This window comes from Maylandia zebra, linkage group LG2 (genome assembly GCF_041146795.1).
Source record: "Maylandia zebra isolate NMK-2024a linkage group LG2, Mzebra_GT3a, whole genome shotgun sequence".
Taxonomy (NCBI): Eukaryota; Metazoa; Chordata; class Actinopteri; order Cichliformes; family Cichlidae; genus Maylandia; species Maylandia zebra.
Genome location: NC_135168.1, coordinates 29,292,738 through 29,315,674, shown reverse-complemented (window position 1 = coordinate 29,315,674; position 22,937 = coordinate 29,292,738). Strand labels below are relative to the sequence as shown.

Below are 22,937 nucleotides of genomic sequence, written 5' to 3'. Positions count from 1 at the left end.
TTATGTGTAATAATAAATGATAATAAGTATTAAACACATTTACTGAAATGTATTTAATACTTCATATGAAAGTCTTTGTTGGTGATGGCAGCTTCAGAAGATGCCTCTTATGGAGAAACTAGCATTTCATTCCTCAGGTTTGGCCCACTCTTCAACTCCTGAAGGTTGCTTTGGCCCCTTCTATAAACTCTGAACTTTAGTTCTTACTGTTTGCAGCTGGATTCAGGTCAGGTGCTTAGCCGCGCCATTCTAGCAGCTTTATTTTTGAGAGTTTGCTTGGCTGCATGTTTGGGATCATTATCTTGCTGAAAAATGTCCAACCTTGTTTCATCTTCATCATCCTGGTCGATGGCAACAGACTCCAGACTGTTTGACAGAATTCAAATCATTGACGGATTGATATGATACGAAGCGTGCCAGTGCCATATACTGAAAAACAGCCCCACACCACGATGTTCCCACCTCCAAACTTCACTGCTGGTCTGGTGTTTTTGAGGTGATATCAGTGCATTCTCACCTCTGAACATGGTGTGTATGATGAAACCCAAAGAGTTCAGTTTTGGTCTCTTCTGACCCGATTCTCCCGGTACTCCACTGGTTTGTCTAAATGATTTTCTTCAACCATGGAGTCTTGTGTGGTGAACGTGCATGCAGGCCATGGTGGTTGAGCACATTACTTCTTGTTTTCTTTGAAAAGTTGAACAGTTGTACTTGCTGTCTTTTTTTTTTTGGTTCTCCACAAATGCTCCTTAGTTCTTGGAAAACTCGTCTGATAATTCTTTTCACTCCTCCTTGAAATCTTTCGGGGAACACTAAAATTTCATGCTGAAATATTGATCTCACTGGAACCTTCAGCAGTTCAGAAAATCTGTAACCGGCTCCATCAGGATGTTTTACAATATGGTTGTGAAAGTCTTGAGAGAGCTGATATTAATTTACTGATATGAAAGTGGACTGCTTTTTAATCACTGATAGATTTCAGCTGATGTCATGACTGTCCATGCCTTTTTTGCACCTCCCTTTCTTCATGTGTTCAATACTTTTTCTCTGTGTTATTTCTCATTATTAAACAACATTTTATTTATGGGCATCTATGTTTGATTTCTTTGCATGTGGATGGGTTGTTACAGACATCTGGTGAGAATTTCATGTTAATATCCCCTTTAGAAAAAATGCATTTACTTAGAGAAAAAAGGACGCACTCATTCTTTCAGGTCTATGGTTTTGGTTTGATGACATCTGGTACTCAGCAGGTTAGAAATGAGAGAAATACAACTTTGGATAAATAGCAACATACCACATATTACATGTTATGTCATCATCCGTTTAACAATAATAAAGCCCAAATGCAAAAGCACTCTATGAGAAATGAAGTACGCTCATACTTGATTAATTGATCATCATAAATAACTTCAGGATAGAGCTACTACACGTGAGTCTGTAAGCTACTGAATCATGGGGTGCACTTAGGTGTTATTCTGCTCTTGTGATAACTCTGATTTCTGTGCTTCTCTGTGAGGACGAGCATCACTGTTGGATGTGTAACGTGAAAGTGATGAACGTTGACTCATCTGACTCTGAGGTTGGTTTGGTGCACACAGAGTAAAATGAGGATATATGTTTACAATGAAGTCCAAAGAAGCGTTATGCTCTCGGGGTGTTAAAGGGATGATCCGATAGTTCAGATAATGTAATCATTATGTGCTTGTTATCCACATGCCTTCAGTACTCTGTACTTTCCATCACAGGATTCTGCCTGCAATCATTATGATTACTTTGCTGAGTCGGCAGATTCTCGTTGACCTCACAAAGATATTTTGAGCAGCAGTCAGGAGAAGTTTGACAGCTGTTATTATTCTGATCGATGTGTTTTCAGCAGGTTTTATTTTCTTTGGTGAACGGAGATTCTAGCACGGCTGAATAAAGTTCAATGATCATTTAGGGCTCTCCCAATATAAATGAATAAATAAATAAGCATTTTTTATGTTGGTTGCTTGACCCAGTAGATTCTGTACAACAGTTTCCACAATAAGTTTATTGTAAGGTAGAGTTGTATAATGATTTAATTTGAATGTGAAAGTGCCCGTGGGCTTTAGAAAAAGTGAAGTTTTATTTACATTGTGTTATACCTACTTTTTGTTTGTCTCTCTGCAGTCTCTGAGTGCTTGTGCGGTGTCCTGAGGAATGCCTCGAGGTGAGACACTCAGGGTTGCTTTTCTTCATGTAGAAAATGTAAGTAATGCATTTATAGTCAACTTTAGTCATTAACAACATTTTTTACACTTTTGCATTTTCTTCTCCTAAAATGAAGAAGGCCTGTTGCAGTTGTTAGTCTTATCAGTGTACAACAAACACATGGCATTTATAACTAGCACACAGTCTTTAACCCTGGAGAACCCATGGGGTCAGAGCCGACCCCATTGGTTTTCTAGGGAAACCATGGGGTCAAATTTGACTCCATGGGTTCTCCAGGGTTAATGTGGCAGAATGATAATGATATACAGTATATACCTGTATATACAGGTAAGATATAGTAATATCAGGTGACTTTATTGAAAAAAAAAACAGTAATGGATTTACAGTGGCTTACTTTGCTAGCCAAGTCTACTATCTATATTTCTGCACTCACCGTGTACCTGTAGCACATCTGTCAAAGAACCACTGCAAGCGCAAATATTAGTACAGCTGGAAATTTCCATTACGCAGTGTACAACCACAAGTGCAGCTGAAGTCTGTTCAATAACCACATATCCAGCCACTGCTTCACGCGTCACAGCCGGGCAGAGCAACTGCAGCTTCACCCACAGCCAGCAGCTATAAACTGCCATAGATTGGTCTTTTAAAATGAGTAATGAGCAATAAATGCATTATGTGAAGTGCTGTCATCTCTCTTTTCTGTAGTCTCTGAAGAGTCTTTTGCTTAAAGAGGAGCTATTATGCTTTCCGGTGCAGTATTTTTACCCTTGAACTCTACTTTATACTTTACAGCTCAAAATAATGCTTCTGGACCCCGTTTTTTATGCAGCCTCTCAGTTCATTCACTTTTAGCTCATCTTCATTTAAGGTCACCCTCCCCTTAAGTCACCTCTCTTGCCCCATGAAAACAAAAGATTCAAACAGTAGGTGGGTGGGATTTGAGGGCTTACAGGCAAAACTGTGTGTTTGAGATGCCCCAATGAGAAATCTTCCCTCTCTATGACATCATGCAGAGGTAAGAGTTACAAAAAGAAAAACGAAAATGGACCAAAGTGGGACGTCTGAAGCCTGAGATTTTGGATTTTTGAGCATAAGCTGCTGCCATTATTTCCCATGATCAATTTTAATATGCCACTGCATGTGTGTGTGTGTGTGTTTGTGTGCATACCATAACAGCAGAAACTCATGTACAACAACAAATAAGAAAAATGACAAAAACAGGCAGAAGTGTTGTGGTTAGTGTGGACTGGAACAACAAACCAGATATTTAAATACATCAGACGAGAGCTTTTTGGTAGCTTTACTAGTACAACATAAATTACTAGAAAATATAAGAGTCATCATTTAACACTCTGTTGTTGTGGATTCTTAATGAGATTTTAATGTCAAACTCTTACACAGGCTCTCTGTGCCTCTTCTGGGTGTTTCCCCATCTTGTACACACACACACACACACACACACACACACACACACACACACACAGACACACAGACACACACACCTACACACACACACACACACACACACACACACACACACACACACACACACACACACACACACACACACACACAGAGCACTGGTTCAGCTGAATATCCTTTCTGTCTTATCATTCTCCCATTTTACCATATTTCTTACATTTCATCCATCTCATATTATGCACATTATGTCATCAGCGTGGAGAAATGAATACACCCAGGGAAGAGCTATTGATCATCTCTGTCACACTCTCATTTTTACTGTAATATTTTTCAGCTAAATCTATCTCTGTCCCTGTTGTGATTGTTCCTTCCATTTCCATGTTTATCCTGGTAACCCTTCCTGATTTCTGCCTTCTTAGTTTGCTTCTCTCCTTTCAAAATGTCCATATGTGTGTTTTTACAATCAGATAATCATCTTTCATCACGTCTCGATAACAGGTAATGAGAGTGTAACTGTGCACGAAATCATGGTTAGATAACTGACCAGTTGACTTCATTCTTGGTGCTTTTAACGTGCCCTGAGAAAAAGGCCCACTCAGAACATAAGTGAACACATGAAATCTGTTCTGGTGAGTCATTTTCAATCAGATTCACCTTTTTTCTTCTCTGGAAACACAGATTCAAGAGAATCATGAGAATCATCGCAGGTCTGAAGTGGTAGGAAGATGTGACTACATCTCTGCCTTTTATTTGCACACTATTCATGAAATTCAGAGGCCACAGAAAGAAACATTTTAATGCAGGAATTAGGTGATTAACTGGTACTTTTATTTTGCTTCACATGATACAGTCGAACAAATATTAAGTTCTAATTTTAGTTACACTGCAAAGCAGTTCTTGGTCCAGTCCCTTAAAACGACAAACCAATCAGCCGGTTTGTTGTCAGTCAGGCTGGATTTGCTCTTCAGTTCCAGAAGAAATTAGTTCTTTCAGATATTCATATGACCTAATATTGCAACACAAGAAATCAACATTTTCTGTAAATAATTTAAACTATTTCAAAGAAACAAACAGGAATACAATGTATTCTAGCAGATGTCTCAGGGGAAAGCAGGATGCTGCTGCCATCTATCAGGATAATATCAACCTGGGAGAACCTTCACAGACATCAACCTGGGAGTTGCTCCTGAGTCATTGCTATTGTTGTCACAGGGCGGGGTGCTGATCTCTCCATCCATTAGTTGAGCTACAACAAATGGTTTTAAATAATGCAGAAAAAAAAAAGAAACAAGTTACATACTGACCCATAAAGGCAGAATCTGTTGCTGGAGCATATTACAGTTTTTCTCGATTGCTTAAACACTATAACCAGGCCTCTAAACTAAAATTTCAAAACCGTAACGCTATTGGTCAAAAAGCACACCCATTTCCCTGAACTATAAACACTATTCCCTGCTTTGACACATGACTCAAATTTGGTGAACTGTTACTGCAAAACTCTACACACAAATCCCTACATTTTACAGTGCTTACACCATGTAGTCATTTAGAAAGCACTAGCATGCAATAATGTTAACTTACAGCTTTTTCTGATTGCTTAAGCACATTTTTTGTAACTATTGGCTAATTTTGCAAAACTCTTCACACAAATAAGAAAACCTGTCACCCAATAATCAAAACATTGTAGTTCTCTTGCAAAAGCGAACACAGCTAGATTAACTCTTCACACCTTCGTAAAAATGGTGTTTCCGTATCAAACAGTACACACAAGCCATCATCTACTAAGCACACAATGCGCCAACTGCACACTGATGGTATGAATATAAAACACATCTGGCTTTTGCTTTCTCTGTGCACAAGGTAGGCTATGTCAGTTTGAGCTCATACTTCTGTCATAGATCCATAAGCATAGAGGGATCCAAACTTCAAGTACTGGTGTTTATTCAAACACATCAAAACAAACACAAGTGTTCATTTCCAAGTATAGGATTATTTGCAATCGCCATAATGACTATATGGGTTACTTGGTCTGCAGTGAACATGCTTCCTCTGCCCCCAGCATCTGGTCATCTAGCAATTCTGTAAAGTAACAATTTCAGTATTTTTACATCAATGGTATTGGTGTGTTTCTCATTGGCATATGGCAGTGCTACAAATCTTTGTGCAAAGTGACTGTACTAACCGATTCTCATTTCAAGATGTCCTTATGGTACTTGCTACAGTGTAGCGGCTCAGTTTAGGCTGGACCCGTTGGCCAGCTACCCTCAGGGTCATTCCACGGTTGATGACATGGTCCACTATTGTAGCTCTGATGTCATCAGCAATTCTATTTCTTACTCTTCCTACCCTTCCTCTCCCCCCTCCTCATCTTCCTCTCCCCCCTCCTCGTCTTCCTCTTGCTCCTCCTTGTCCTTGTCGTCCTCTTCATCCTACTTCTTCACCTCCACGTCCTCTTCCTCGGCCTCCTCTACTTCTCACTCTTTCTGCTCGCTCCATTGTACTCCGCACACACAGCTTACCTGTATTATAGTGCTTAGGCTGATTGCAAAGTGAACGAATTATCTAAGAAAGTTTTGGCATGTGAAAGTGTGCCAGACAGTTGGCAAATTAGTGTTAATGATAGCCATACATGTGTATACTTTTGCTAGGAGTGTGTTGGAAATTTGGTAATTGAGTGTTGTGCAGTGAATTGTGCCTACAGTTTTGCAAAGTGTGTGTTACAAAATTGCAAACTGAGTGCAAAGCAGTTTTTGTGCTTTTAGTTTTGCAAACTCAGTGAGTGGTTTTGCTATAAGTCTGAATAGTTTTAGAGATTGTGCTACAGGAATCACAGTTAGGGTTTAAGCATTCAGAAAAAACTGTAAGTCAGCATAGCTTGAGCTCAATTAGCACACAATTAACCAGGTGGAAACACTAGGAGTCAAAATTTAGCACACACCAATCAGAACCTGCGATGGATAGATAAAAGGGCCAAAGTCAGCTCATTCAGGTTTGAAACAATGGATCCAAAGAGATGCAAAGGAAGAGGACGTGGTGGAGAAAGAGGACGTGGTGAAGGAGGAGGACGTGGTGGAGGAAGAGGACATGGTGAAAGAGGAGGACGTGGTGAAGGAGGAGGACATGGTGGAGGAAGAGGACATGGTGAAAGAGGAGGACGTGGTGGAAGAGGAGGAGGAGGTGGTCTAGGACAACAGGAAGGTGGTGAAGGAGGAGGACGTGGTGGAGGAAGAGGACATGGTGAAAGAGGAGGACGTGGTGAAGGAGGAGGACGTGGTGGAGGAAGAGGACATGGTGAAAGAGGAGGACGTGGTGGAAGAGGAGGAGGAGGTGGTCTAGGACAACAGGAAGGTGGTGGAGGAGGAGGGAGAGGTGGAGAAGGAGGAGGACGTGGTGAAGGAGGTGGAGGTGGAGAACGACGGCGACAAGGAAGGGGAAGAGCAAGGGCACGAAGACAGTCAGTCTCGGATGAAATTTGAGCCACTTTAGTTGACCATGTCCTTGTCCATGGGATGACTATGAGGGAGGCTGGGCAACGAGTACAACCAAATTTGAGTCGCTTCACTGTTGCCTCCATCATCAGAACCTTCAGGGAGGAAAACAGGTAGGTGTACTTGCAGTAAGACTGCTTTGTACAGTAACTTGTAAGTTACTGAACTTATGTGTCTTGAGTTTCAGTATGTTTCCATTATTTTCCTGTAAAATGAATGTGTGACAGTTACAGTAATGAGTGCTTCTATTTTTGTAGGACACAGAGACGACCACCTGGTGGAGGCAGGTTAAGGCTTTTGTCGGAGGAGCAAGAGAGGGAACTTGTAAACATGGTAATTGCAAATAATGTAATCCGCCTGCGAGAGATTCAAAGGAGAGTGATTGAGGATGATCATCTTTTTCGAGGCATAAATGCCATCAGCCTCTCCACAATTGACCGCATCCTCCGAAAGAATCAATTCCGGATGAAACAGGCATACCGAGTCCCTTTCGAACGAAACTCTGACAGAGTGAAGAACCAACGTGTGGAATATGTTCAGGTATGAGTTTTGATACTGTATAAAGTATTGTGTACCATCACAGCATGGCAGTTTATGCTGCCATTTCAGCACTCTTGAACTGTGGTTCAGGGTACCGATTGACTCTACTGTGTTATGTGTTTTGCAGAGAATCTTTGAGATTGAAGGACGGCCTGTTCCCCATGAAATAATCTTTGTGGATGAGGCAGGTTTTAACCTGACCAAAAGAAGGAAAAGGGGGAGGAACATAATTGGCCATCGGGCTATTGTAAATGTCCCTGGTCAGCGTGGGGGGAATGTCACTATGTGCGCAGCCATCAGCCAACGAGGGGTACTCCACCACCATGCCGTACTAGGACCCTATAACACTATGCTTCTCCTTGCTTTTCTTGATGGTTTAAGACAACATATGTTCCAGCTGGACTACAGGGAACCAGCACAGCCAGAGCAGCCTCACTACGTTGTTGTGTGGGATAACGTCAGCTTCCATCGCGCTGCTCTGGTTCGTGACTGGTTTACCAATAACCCAAGGTTTTCTAATATCTTTCTGCCTGCATACTCTCCCTTTCTAAACCCGATAGAGGAGTTATTTTCGGCATGGCGGTGGAAAGTGTATGACCGAGAACCTTATGTCCGTGTTCACCTCCTTCAGGCCATGGAAGAGGCCTGCCTAGACATATCAGTAGATGCATGCCAGGGGTGGATCAGGCATGCAAGAGGATTTTACCCCCGCTGCCTGGCTGGGGCCAATATAGCCTGTGATGTGGATGAGATTCTCTGGCCTGACCCAGACCAAAGACAAGATGCTGAGGTGGGATAATGTTTCTGGTGTGTGTTGTACTGTATAGTACATGAATGACAATGTGCCACTGTACATACATTGGTTGCGTCTTTTGTGTTTATCATGTGACAAGGGTTTTGAAGGGGAGAACCATAAGCAACCTAATTGTTTTGGAACTATTGTTTTGAATTAATTGTACCAGTGTGCAAAACTCTGTTGTAGTGTGTGTGTTTTTGAGGGCTTGTGTTTGATGTCTGAGGGCAAAGTTTGGTTTTTCAGCAGGAGTGAATAGTTTTGGGTGTAGAGCTTCATTTTGACCTGGAAATAGGATGTTTGGGGAATTGAGTGAGAGGTTATGGATTTGTGTTTACTGTTGTGAGGATATGAGGCGTAGTTTCAAGAAATGTGTTTTAGCAATCGAGAAAAACTGTAATATATTTCTACCATTTCTCAGTGAATTTATTTGCTCTCTATATCTGGGATCTGTTTGAGCTGACACAGGTTCAAAGTTGCATTCGTCAACTGTGCAAAATAATTAAACCGTGCGGCCTAAATCAAATACATTAACAGTGAACTGTCACTTTACATTATTTGCACCAGTCCCAGAAGTACAAAAACCTTCATAAATGAACATGGGCCCTGCTGGCTTTATGAATATTGCACACCTGAAGGTAGTGAGAGAATAGGCTCTTTCACCTGGCCTAGGGACATTGCCTCAGGGTTTGGGTAGTTTATTGAACTTGGGTCATAAACTAGAGATTAATTGAATTCATGTTAAACTTATATCAATTATTGCCATCAAAACTTGTTTGGATTGATCTTGACTGCTTTCTAAACTTCTCACTGATAACCAGAGTAAGTTCAAGTATCTGTTTGTGATCAGCAGCACTTTAAATCTAATTGTAGCCCAGTGGCAAACAGATGGAATTAGAGACCGTTTATTGTAATTATTATTAAAGGTGTTTTATTCTGTTCAGTTAAAAACACTCATGATTGGAGCGAGACTCTAAAGAAAAAATCCAAATTATTTTGTATGGAATTGCATTATTTGTGTTATTTATTTATTTTTGTTTCTCAAAGGTTATTTTTTTTACCTGGATACAAATGCAGTCCAACCAATGGGATTGTTTGTCCCGCCTTGTTTTTTCATGTTTGGTTGCGCTGCTAAGGCTGCTTAGACCACACGCGCCATAGCTGTACCTGTGGGGAAAACGTGGTAGCTGTTGAAACAGCGAAGCTGTTGGTGTCTGCTTGATTAGCCGCCAGATTTGAATAGCCGAAGCTAGTTTTATGAATACGAAGTGCTTTGCACTGGTCAGGTTTTTTGAGTTGGAGAAAGGAGCCGAGACTCCTCGGAGAACATTGGATTACAGACTTTGTGGAAATCCGCAGAAGAGGAATACTTTTCCATTGCAATGGATGGCGAGCCACAGCCCATTTGAAATTGAATCTTGAAGTCTGGTTGCCTGAACTGTGGTAGGACAAAACAGTGCAAACCATACATCGATCGTGGACTGAACTCACACCAATAACTCACCAGATCACCAAACAGGCCTGATCTGGATCCTATTGACACTTTAAAAGACCCGGGTCTAACATTCTTTTCTTTTTTATTTTGGGTATCTGTGTGCGCGCACACAATTTTGGTTGTTATTGTAAATGCAATACAGTGCACAAATTTCAAATACAGTTGAACTATTGCTTCATCATTTGCAGTTGTGTTTTCATTGTGGTTACCCATCCTCTGGGCTCCTGTTGTTCCTGAAATCTTTTGATTTGCCCATTGTTTATATATTTTGGTACATACTGGTTACATAATCCTATACAGCAACGATTTAAGAACAGGCAAAATATGACCAGTCAGGAGTCTAACAGCAACTATTTGAATGAATAAATATATAATTATATATATAATTTTATATATAATGAATCTATCTATATCATTATAGTCACATAATGAATTGCAATAAAAGCATAAATGAGCATCTCAGCATCATTAAAATAAAATAAAAAGAATAGCTTTATTTAAAAGTCGTAACTAAAAAAAAACAAACAAAAGGCTTTAACTGCTGATTTGATTGTTGGGCCAAAATTTAAAAGAGGACAAAGGAAAAATAGCAGCAGGGAGGTGAAGGACAGAGCTAAGTTTGCTTGGTTGGTCTGTTGGAATGAATAGAAATCAAAAAGTGTTTCTTTGGAAAGATATTTCATTCCTGAAGTCTTGACAGTGTTCAAAAATTTGTTTAGACATTTTTTTTTTCAAATTACATGAGGCACTTTTGCCTTATTCACTTCCTTTAAACTTATTTAACCACAACTGATGGTTTAATTCAGGGCAGTGTGACTTCAAAGAAGCACCAAGTTAAGGAGACAAGTGCAATACCAAATGCCAAAGGTATTTAAGGACTCTTCTGTATATGAATCAGACTGAGGAGAGTCTCTACAACCTACAGTTTAGTGAACTGGTAAGCAGTAGTCGATGTGATTAGGTGAAAGCATAACACATGAGCACTGACTGTGACAAATACATCGGGAACATCAGCTTCAGAAATGACAGTCATGTGGTAAAGACAGGAAAGATCAAACAGTCATAGGGATTATTCTAACCATGCAAATACTCGGTCTCCTTGTCAATATCTCCATACAGTAGCTGTGTGACTAGTGCGAAAAAAGGAAAGATTAGTGTTTCTGTGAAACTTTATAAAGGCATAAGCTGCAGTAAACTGGGAATTCTATGAATGAATACAGGTTTCAACTACAAGATTGTGTTAGTATATCAAATAAATCCATCTGTTTATCAACCTGCATCACAGCATCCACAATATATTCAAACACATTCGATTTATGCAAAAAGCGCAGCGTTTACTTTGAAGACTAATGGTCTCTGTCCATTGTGCAAGCTTGTTCAAGTTTTATTTTACAAATTGGATAATGGCACATTGCTTCAGTTTATGGAATTGCATTGCTTGTCCTTGTTCAATGTGACAGTGAGAGAGGCAAAGCTTACACATCATCCAGGCAGCAGCGGCTGCTGTCAAATGTTCAATCCATCAATGTGCTTTTAATTAACATGAGCAGACTAATGAAAATAGGAAATATCCTCACAACTGGCATTTCTCCTTTTACAACTTGTTTATAGCAAAGCTTTGCTATAAACAAATGAAAAACCTTATTATAAAAGTTCTGCAGGGTGGTTACGCCCCGCCCCTCCCTGAGCCTGGTTCTGCCGGAGGTTTCTTCCTGTTAAAAGGGAGTTTTTCCTTCCCACTGTCGCTAAAGTGCTTGCTCATAGGGGGTCATATGATTGTTGGGTTTTTCTCATATTATTGTAGGGTCTACTTTACAATATAAAGCACCAGCAAATATAAAGTCGCCCTTAAGGCAACTTTTGCTGTGTTTGGTGCTGTATAAATAAAATGGAATTGAATTTCTGTGAATGTGCTTCTGTTTTTTTTTTTTTTTTACCATATTATGGTTGTTTACAAAAAAGACAACCCAATCCTAGCCTGAACTGCAAATGCAGCTGAGCAGGAGGTTAAGGTTAAGGACTGCCTCTAAAATGCAGCCCACAATCTTCCCGTTTCTAATTAAAATGGGAAAATAATGAAAATAATTCAGTTAAGTTTGGAGACCCTCTTTTATCTCAGTCAGAAATCCCATTTATGTTATATGTCCAGTAACCGAAGGGGGAGGGAAAAGTCCAGAGATTCATTCTGGAAAGACACACACACACACACACACACACACACACACACACACACACACACACACACACACACACACACACACACACATACAGTTTTAGGGTGAGTAATCCCTAACGCCCTGCTCTTTGTCACAAACATGCACTAGATACTGCCTACACACATACAAAGTGCCATTAGGGCTCCCTACCTGCTCTCAGCTTCGAAATGATTGATAGAGCCTTCACTGCAACACGCAGGTTGTTTAGTCACACTGATTACCCCACATATGTGTGCACACATGTGTTTGTGTGGACTCCTTGTGTGACCACTGAAGGATGGCAGGTGTGCATTTCATTTTTGTGCGAGCGTGTGGCACAGGTGCAGTTTGCAGCTGCAACACATGATAAGGAAACGTGTGTGTGTGTGTGTGTGTGTGTATGTGTCTGTCTGTGTGTGTGTGTGGTCAAAGTCAAAGATTACTTTGAGGTTAAAAGTTGCGATGTCATTTTTGAATGATGACTTGTGGCATTTTGAGAAGCGAGGGGACAGCAGGAACTGGAAGGTTTGGATGTATGTTCAAGAACTTTCCAAGCTAGTTTTGAAAAGTGAAGTGGAGATAAGAACTCAGGGCTTCTGCAGCAGACGTAGAGCCAAACGGTGAGCGTGGCTAAAGTCTGGCTATCCAACCAGAGTTGAAGCCTGACTGAAAGAAAGCTGTGCATTTATTTCTTACTTTATAAATGTTATCAACAGCTGAAAAAGAATTACTTCAGCAGTTGTTCCCAAAAATTCAGGGTTAGTTAAAACATTATTATGTGTTAGATCTTGTATTTTGGCAAGACAGCCATGCTTACAGCAAATGAACAAGCACGTGCTCCAAACTCCATCCTAATGTAGACGATATCGTTTTTCCGTAACACGTTAGATCGTTTCAAATTGATAAAGATGGATGTTATTGGGTTGTTTGTTACATTTGCGTGTCTGTAAGTGTTGCACATGTTTCATATTTCCATTCTATGACAATACACATGAATTCATTTAAACTTAATTTTGGTAATGTAGTTTGGCTGAGCATTATGGTCTTTTACAGCAATGTCTTGTTTGAACATATACTGAAAAATGAACAACAGACACAAACTTCTCATGCAGTTAAATCAACCCAAAGAAAGTTCACTTAAAGCAGTTCCAAACAGGGTGATAAATCAAAGAGGTTTTCACGTTATAGAAGGGGAAAAGTATTTGTTGAGATGACTGTGTTTACAGTCTTTTCTGTGTCAGTTGTTGTCCACAGGAACTAAAGCACTGGCCAATTATTGGAAGGAGTGAAGTATGGAGGTGAATTTCAGAGAAAGGGAGAGAGGTTACAACTGGTCTTCTTTTTATAGCTTTTGCCACTGCAGTTACTCAGCCAGGTCAACCTTTGGAGATAGGAAAGCAAAAATAATAAGGAGGCTCAACATATCCACAGCTAAAATGTCAACGGCGATACCTTGTTGCACATGCAGACAGGAAAAGTGAAGTCACTGCTCTTACCAGGTGGCTACACTGTGTTCGTTTGCCATATGAGGCGCTGCCTACCTTTATTTAAACAGGAAGAGTTGATAAAGATTTTCACTGGACCATAATTATATTATAAAAGGTCAAAAGATCAAAGAATGGCCACAATGAATTGCTTAAACCAAAAAACTCAACAAATGTAACTGTTTCACAAACCTTTGTGGGTTGTGAACTATTCTGGGTTATTCTGGGGATTGGTTGTCTCGCAAAACAACTCAAATGAAAGGAACCAGATGTTGGTCTGCCAGTTGTGACGGCTGTTCTGTATTTTATAAATATCTTTTTTCTTTTCTCTTCAATCTTCAGTCAAACTGCTTATTTTTTTCTTCTGCTTTTTTTCTTAGTTTGCTTGTTGGTACCAAAGTGGCTGATTGTGCTGAGACGGAAGAGAATCAAAGAATGATCTGAGTAACAGACCGGCCTTATGTTTACATGCAAGAGTTGCTCACTGGTTCACAATACTTTATGTACAGTATATGTGTACATTATGTTTACAGTTTTTTACAGACGCTAGGACACATTTCTCAATACTTAGGTCACTTTTGCAAAACACTTCACACAATCCTCCTAACTGACCGTCAGCTTGGCAAAGCAGTTCATTTCACATTCAAAATGCACTACAACTACCAAAACACTTCATTCAGGTCTCAAATAAACTCATTCTTCCAGAACACTAGCAAAGGTTGACAGCCGACAAACACACTTTGTCACCCACAAAACAATGACCTAAAAAACACTAACAACATGTAGCATTACACAGTGTTTACTTGTGTAAAACAAGGACACATCTCTGTTTATAATTTCAATATATGTTACTGGAATGAATCAGACATCATGCAGAATTCGTTAATATTTGTTTATGTATTTTTTATTTTTTTGCACTAAGTAATCCCAAAATACAAGAATTTGTATACACACCATCCACTGATACACATACAATAGTAATGCTAATCTACTCGGTCTTCTCCATTTGGCCACAGGTTCTCATCCACATCACATCTTATGTCATCTAGGGCAATACACCTAGGAAAGAATCTTCTGGCATGCCAGAATTGAAGGAGTTGAAAAATTGAAGGAGTAACACCTGTGTAGATGTTCATCTACAATGAGAATAAGCTGTGGCTGGTTAAACTGCATTTTTAGATTTAAAATATGTTTCAATAAAATATTGTTGTTGAATTTTGCTGTCTTTTCAAGTTTTGCATTGTGTTATTGTTTTGGCCATAAGTTTACAGTTTTTTCTGATTGCTTAAGCACATTTTTTGTAACTATTGGCTAATTTTGCAAAACTCTTCACACAAATAAGAAAACCTGTCACCCAATAATCAAAACATTGTAGTTCTCTTGCAAAAGCAAACACAGCTAGATTAACTCTTCACACCTTCGTAAAAATGGTGTTTCCGTATCAAACAGTACACACAAGCCATCATCTACTAAGCACACAATGCGCCAACTGCACACTGATGGTATGAATATAAAACACATCTGGCTTTTGCTTTCTCTGTGCACAAGGTAGGCTATGTCAGTTTGAGCTCATACTTCTGTCATAGATCCATAAGCATAGAGGGATCCAAACTTCAAGTACTGGTGTTTATTCAAACACATCAAAACAAACACAAGTGTTTATTTCCAAGTATAGGATTATTTGCAATCGCCATAATGACTATATGGGTTACTTGGTCTGCAGTGAACATGCTTCCTCTGCCCCCAGCATCTGGTCATCTAGCAATTCTGTAAAGTAACAATTTCAGTATTTTTACATCAATGGTATTGGTGTGTTTCTCATTGGCATATGGCAGTGCTACAAATCTTTGTGCAAAGTGACTGTACTAACCGATTCTCATTTCAAGATGTCCTTATGGTACTTGCTACAGTGTAGCGGCTCAGTTTAGGCTGGACCCGTTGGCCAGCTACCCTCAGGGTCATTCCACGGTTGATGACATGGTCCACTATTGTAGCTCTGATGTCATCAGCAATTCTATTTCTTACTCTTCCTACCCTTCCTCTCCCCCCTCCTCATCTTCCTCTCCCCCCTCCTCGTCTTCCTCTTGCTCCTCCTTGTCCTTGTCGTCCTCTTCATCCTACTTCTTCACCTCCACGTCCTCTTCCTCGGCCTCCTCTACTTCTCACTCTTTCTGCTCGCTCCATTGTACTCCGCACACACAGCTTACCTGTATTATAGTGCTTAGGCTGATTGCAAAGTGAACGAATTATCTAAGAAAGTTTTGGCATGTGAAAGTGTGCCAGACAGTTGGCAAATTAGTGTTAATGATAGCCATACATGTGTATACTTTTGCTAGGAGTGTGTTGGAAATTTGGTAATTGAGTGTTGTGCAGTGAATTGTGCCTACAGTTTTGCAAAGTGTGTGTTACAAAATTGCAAACTGAGTGCAAAGCAGTTTTTGTGCTTTTAGTTTTGCAAACTCAGTGAGTGGTTTTGCTATAAGTCTGAATAGTTTTAGAGATTGTGCTACAGGAATCACAGTTAGGGTTTAAGCATTCAGAAAAAACTGTAACAGTTTTGAAAACAGTATGTAAGCACATGCAAAATGTCCTGTCCGTACAAAGATTTTTGGCAGTTGTTGTGTCTGAGTGAGAAGATAATTCATGAAATTTGAGAGATGTAGTCATTGAATGCATTTTGTGCCAAAACAATGATAACTGGTCCTCAGTTTAGCCCACATAGACTTCTGTTGTGCTCACTGTGTGAGGAGTTTTGCAAACGTGACCTAAGTATTGAGAAATGTGTCCTAGCGTCTGTAAAAAAACTGTAATAGGTCATATACTAGTCTATTCAGAACCATTAAATCAAGTATCTGTACATTTAATAACCTCAGTTTTTTTCTCACTACCACATATTCTCTTGGTTTTTCTGGATTAAATTATTATTTCAGCCACTTTCCTCCTTCTGTCTCTCTCCCTCTCTCGCTCTCTACCTGGGTGGTGTCTGCAGGTGTCTGTGGGGGTCTGACTGACTCACAGGTTGAATAATTCACTCGGCCCAAATGAGATCTCACTGGCCTTAATGAAGCCATTAATGAGACTCCATGGATTCCGACCGCTGCCTCACACCCATAATGACTCACTCACACTCCCACACACACTCAATCTCACAAGCAAACATGCATTTGTGTTGTCAGGCACAGAGCAAGCATGCAAAAGTACCTAACTGCATGAATGAACACTGCAAACGCCGGCATTGCATGGAAGCAATGTTATTCTGAAGTGAGAGCAGAAGAAGTGGCATGTTCTTCTTTAATGACATGACAGCACGTTTATTATACAACTGTGTGTGTGTGTGTGTGTGTGTGTGTGTGTGTGTGTGTGTGTGTGTGTGTGTGTGTGTGTAACGTGTAATACTATAATACTCAGCAAAAGCCAGTGCGAATTTGTAGTCTAAACCATAATTTGTTGTATTGACTTCAGGCTTGGTGAATTAGAGCATTTTACGCTTATCAATAATAGACTGTGTGTGTTTTTGTTCAGAACTCTCAGTACTAGTGATCATTACAGCTCACATTCACACTCACAGGTTTTGAGGTTGTTCAATATTCCAAACAACCACACACACAAACTCGGTCGGTGATTTAGTGGGACAAAAGCAGTTTGATCTAATAATTAAGTAATTCAACAAGGCTTTGTGTTGATTAAATAAATAGTGCAACAGAGTTCTGCTACGACACAATCAACAAGATGTGGACACACACACACACACACACACACACACACACACACACACACACACACACACACACACACACTCATATGCAGATGTATTAGACAGACTTGCTGTGACTACTCAGATTGCTAATGAGGCGGGGCCGAGGTGCAAACACAATAGTTTAGAGGAGTTTCCCAGTAGGATGTTAAAAGCTTCAATTTGTAATCAATAATTCACTTAAATGAAACCTCATGATGAGGAGCTGGACAGGATCTGACGGGATTCTGATTAATTTACAGCAAAAAGATTCTTTCTTGGTCAGCTTCTGCACATTGGTGATCTGTCAATATCTGCAGGAGATTAAAAATTAATACAATAAAAAATAAAGATGATGTAGCAAAACAGCTGAGAAAACTTTTTCTCAACCAAGTAATTTCTCAGGGTATCTAAATTGAAAAGTGCTAACCAAGTATGCACCTATTCAACTTGTTTGTCTTACTAAAGCAGACATGGCAAGAGTCAACTTCTCCTCTCCATCACCAAGGCTTTCTTTGCTGATCTCAGAGCAGTGAAAGCAGAGCCAGTGGAAGCTTGTCTGGCATGCTGGTCTTTCAGTTTTCTGTCAAACACTGGAGGTTTATCAACAACTCAAACGTGCAAGTCGTATAAAAAATTGCTGGATTCTCAGCTTGACAAGCTCAGGCTTTCTTAACGGGATGTGGACATTGAAACGCTGGCCGCATGCAGATTTCCTTAGCTCATAGTCACAGTTGGATTAAACAACTGCAACTACAGGATGGCAGTAATTTAAAGGATGGATGAAAAGAAATGATACACTTTTTTGACAGAACGCTGTTGAGCACAAAGAGATTGCTTTTAATTGGTGCTTCATTTTTTTGTTCACTTTTAGATTTCACAGGACAAGCACAGCCAGCCTGCTTGCCCTTACACAACACCAATAAAGCTACTTTCAGCTGTTCTCTTATTACCTTTAATTTTAAAGAAAAGAACTAAACAAATTTCTTAAGATTATTAAGAAAATGTATCTTAAGTAGTAACTGCTGAGTAACACGTCAATGATTTTTTTTCACTTTGCTTAACAAACTCTAGTAATCATTAAGTACTGAAAAACCACTGGGTCAAGGCAGTTTATTAGTTACAGTTACCAATATGCTTACAAAATTATGTATATATTATACTATAAAATTATATAAATTATATAAAATTATATATTATGGACTGTATAAGCATCAAAAAGTATAATACATAGTATTTGTATGGTGTATATGGCATTGATTTAAAAAGTATGCTTATTATATTATAATAATCTGTCTCAGATATTGTTACTTTCTTTTACAGTATCGCCACGTGTCACTGTATAAACGCACGTATAGATCAGCTTTGTAGACAAGAATGAAGCAAGTTTACCGTCTAAACAACAACATTATCTTTCATGTTTGCAAGGATACATGCAGCATGTTTGAGACTTATCATATTTGTGGGTTTTCCTTCACAACCTCTGCAAAACGTCAGTTCTCCCAGCCTTTTGACCCCCTCCACACTCAACATAGCTCAGCATACTACGCTGGGAGAAGCCACTCAACCCAGTCATTTATATTTTACCACAGCTATCTATAATGGAGAGAGCTTAGAGACAACCATTTAACATGTTAGGGTTACTTGACTAGGGAAATAATGCAGAAATGTATTTTTATAGCTAAATGCACCAAAACATATGCAGACACACACACTGCAGGACATATCTAGGGCAACATGAAAGACTTTGTATAATAAATTAACATAGTCACTACAACAAAGCGTGCTGATTTGTGAAGCTCTGTTTTGAACTTTTTTTTTTACATTAGTAATTTGGGGTTTTGCTGATGACACAAGTGACCATATTTGGATGACAAGCTGGAATGTGAACTTGTGACCTACCAAACTGTATCTGTAGACTTTAGTTTCCAGAATTTGGCCTAAAATAGGGTTTGTTTGTTTTTTTTTTCATCCTGGACATTAAACTTGCACCAGCATTGATTTAAAATCAGAAACTGTACAAAAACAAAACTGTACAGTTCTTACAATGCAGTGATAAAAGTAGTGTGCCACCTTTACACCAGCAGGAGATACTTGGCCTTGATGCTCTGGGTGCACAGTTCTTATGGTGATGCTAACATCTATTGAGGCAGTTACTGCAGTTACTGAGTGAGGAAAGCAGTGGTGACTTAGCTTTATGTGGTCTGCAAGGTTGTGGTTGCTGTGGTTTGCAATAACACCACTTACAGTTGGAATATCTAGGAGGAACTGAAGTGTTGACATTATTCTTGCTGTTACAGTGTCAGTTCTTGAGAAAACCCCATTCCTTCAAATATGTTAAAGTGAAGGCAGACTGCATGGCAAAGTGGTTGATTTTATACACCTGTGGCAATGGAAGCTTTGGCACAAAATAGTTTTCCATATAGTGAAGGAAAGGCAGAATTAACTATAGAGACAGAAGCTCGTTTTCAGCTATACACATGTATGTAAGGGGGGCTTTTTAACATAGAAGTTACAGCCATGACTTTTTGAGCCTCGCCCAAGTGTCCATCAGAGAAGCTGCAGTTTTAGACACTAAACAATTTTAGCTGTAAAAGATGCTCCAGGGTGTGCAGTGTGCACATTGTAGTATGTGTGTGTGTGTGTGTGTGTGTGTGTGTGTGTGTGCGTGTGTGTGTGTGAAAGAGTTTCTGTGTGTTGCAGAAAGTAAATTTATCCAAAGGCCATAACAACACTGCCAGTCTCATCTCCTTATGTTGCACAGATACTGGTTGATGTTGAAGACATAGGCAGTTACGTATACAGAACACCACCTGTGAAGGCATTTTAAGATATAACTGTACTGTGAGCGGGCGGATGCAGCTGTTTGTGACTTTAACTGAAGGCCGGTAGTGTTTCATGAATTCTGCCAACACTTTTTGCTATCAGTGATGAAAACTGCCGTGGTGTACAAACTTATTTTACACTAAAAGTGCTTTCACAGGTACATATAATTTATGTGCACGGGTGCACATAAGTGGTCCGCATGTGCGCATTCGCTGTCAAAATAAAAGACACGCACCAGATAAGAAATTGCAACGCGTGTTTGCGTACATATAGAAGGCACTGTTTTTGTCCGCTAGAGTGGGATTTTCATGGCATATTCCGCACCACATCTCTGTGCGTTCATCATTTGTTTGAAGCCAGCTCACCTCCTGCAACCACTTTTCCGAGAATACGCGCTTCTTTTGTGGTTCGGACTCCTGCTGACATTTCTTTGGACGTGGAGGAACACCAAAGTAATTGCTTAAAGGAGCTTGCTTTTTCGACATCTTTAAGAGTTCTAAACAAATGTTTGAAACAAAACAAAATCTTATGTACACAAACGCACGTTGCAACTTCTTATCTGGTGCGCGTCTTTTATTTTGACAGCAAATGCGCACCTGCACTTATGTTCACCTCTGCTTATGTGGTGATGTTTGCCAAAGATTTATAAAGCAAAAGAGCAAATATTCAAACTCTCTCTTTCTATTTTGGTTTTTAATTTTTCATCACTATATCTACTAATACTTCTCTTACCACCTACCTCTGCACCAGAGGTTGGCCTCCTCATCCTCACAAAAAAAGAGTCAAATTTGTCATGAATAACTTGGTTGATACTTTAGTTTCTGATACAAACACAATAATGCTGAAACATCCTACAGACACGGAAATATAAAAAATGAATAAATCCAACATAGAAATAAGAAATCGGAAACCAAAATGTCCCATTCTTTACAGCAAGGAAATTTAAAATTCCTATATTTCAGTTTCTGTATTACAGAATAATCAACTTTAACTTCATAAAACACTTTGGCAAAAAGGCTGTCTGAGGGAACAGCATTGTTTGGAATTACAATTTGTCCTCTTATTTTAAATTAATTGCTCTTAGGTTTGAGGGCTCTGAGCTCTCAGGGTGATAGTTTATATATAAGTGCCCACTATGCACACCCACTCTATAGTCTGGAGCAAGCTTATCATCTGGAATCAAAAGATTTAAATATTTTGCTGAACTGAAGAATAATAATAAAAAAAAAAACCCACACAAAAACAACAAACAAGCAATAAATAGGCTTCGGAAACAGAGACATTTCCAGGTTTTGTAAAATGATCGTGTGCAGCCCTCCGCCCTCATACAGGTGGATTATGTTTCTTTTATTTTCTGCCTTTTAATAACATATATGCATTCATTTGGGTTTGCATTCCACCTGGGAATAACTGTAAACTAAACTTTCTCTATTCGAAATCTATGTTGTTGACACCAAAGCTGTAGCAGCGCTGTTTGTGCTGTCAGCAGTGACATGCATCAAACTGCACTGCATTCTTTGATTGTACACTGTAGGTGTACATAAATACAGATGTTTGTCATGCTGCTAGCACATCAGTCAACTCCAATGACACTTTATAAATCTATCCTTTTTAAATGGGATCTGTTATTCAGGCTATTATAGCTAACGGAAAATACACTCAAAATCAAATTTGGTTTCCGGGCTTCCTCCCACAGTCCAAAGACATGCAGTTACTGGGGACAGGCTAATCGGTGATGGTTGTCTGTCTCTATGTGTTAAAGACAGACTGGTGACCTGTCCAGGGTGTACCCTGCCTCTCCCCCCATGGTAGCTGGGATGGGCTCCAGCCCCCCCTCCATGTTTAAAATGAGCATCCTCATACATTATATGTTACATTCATGTATAATGTATAAAATAAAATGAGGAAAACCAGAGCAGATCCATACAGAGTATTGTTTTTTGGAGTGAGTACTTTAGACAGCTTTCACTGTCATACAGTGTGGACACCCACTGAGTGCGGCGAGCGTGAGCACACACTCACTGCTTCCAACATAACAGACATGTCATCTCACACACACACACACTAACAAAACTGATGCCAGGAATGACAGGTGGGAGGAAGTGGTCCCTCTGCAGAGAAATGGAGTGATTTCTGTGGTCCAACACATGAGCAGGTGTGAACACACACCTGAGGGAGAGTATGCATGAGCAAACACTCACACCATCATACATGTAAATGGACACACACAAAGCTCATCTGAACACCTGCTCATTCAGTGGCACATGCACCCTTTTTCTATGTCAAATGATGGAAAGTGTTTGTTGCATGGCCTCATTCTCTTAAAAGGAGCTGGGTCTCTGTTTGTCTCTCATCTCTCATCACTTGCTTCTAAAGTGATCTTTTTTAAAATCATTTTGAAAAACATTAAGAGCTCTATCATCCATGGCACGCTGGCAACCACCAGAGATATAAACGTGGTCAGTTAGTCACTTTTTCCCTGTTGCTATAGACACAGCATGCAGTATTCAAAAATGTTGAGGAGAGTTGAATGAAAGGGTGTGTTGATGAATCATTATCCTCTTAGTCATAATGTTCACTGTTTACTGTGAAAATTACAGACGCAAGGGACTGAAAGGTCAAGTAGAGGGATTATTGTCATTTAACGTGATAGCAACCATGTAGGGTCAGTATTGTTTGTCAGCATGGTGTCCTATCATGCAGTTACTCATCCGTCCATGCTCTTCAGCTTATCCTTATCGGGATCGTTGGAGGGGTGCTGGAGC

At 39.8% G+C, this 22,937-nt stretch overlaps 1 protein-coding gene across 1 annotated transcript; it reads left to right on the top strand.

Annotated features, from left to right (window-relative positions):
* Window positions 1-7,098: 7,098 nt before the first annotated feature.
* LOC143413733 (uncharacterized) lies at window positions 7,099-8,815 on the top strand. Its single transcript, XM_076877125.1, has 3 exons — window positions 7,099-7,219; window positions 7,364-7,646; window positions 7,774-8,815. Exons 1-3 carry the CDS (start codon window positions 7,128-7,130, stop codon window positions 8,443-8,445), a joined length of 1,047 nt encoding a protein of 348 aa, XP_076733240.1. The 5' UTR covers window positions 7,099-7,127; the 3' UTR covers window positions 8,446-8,815.
* The last annotated feature ends 14,122 nt before the right edge of the window (window positions 8,816-22,937 follow it).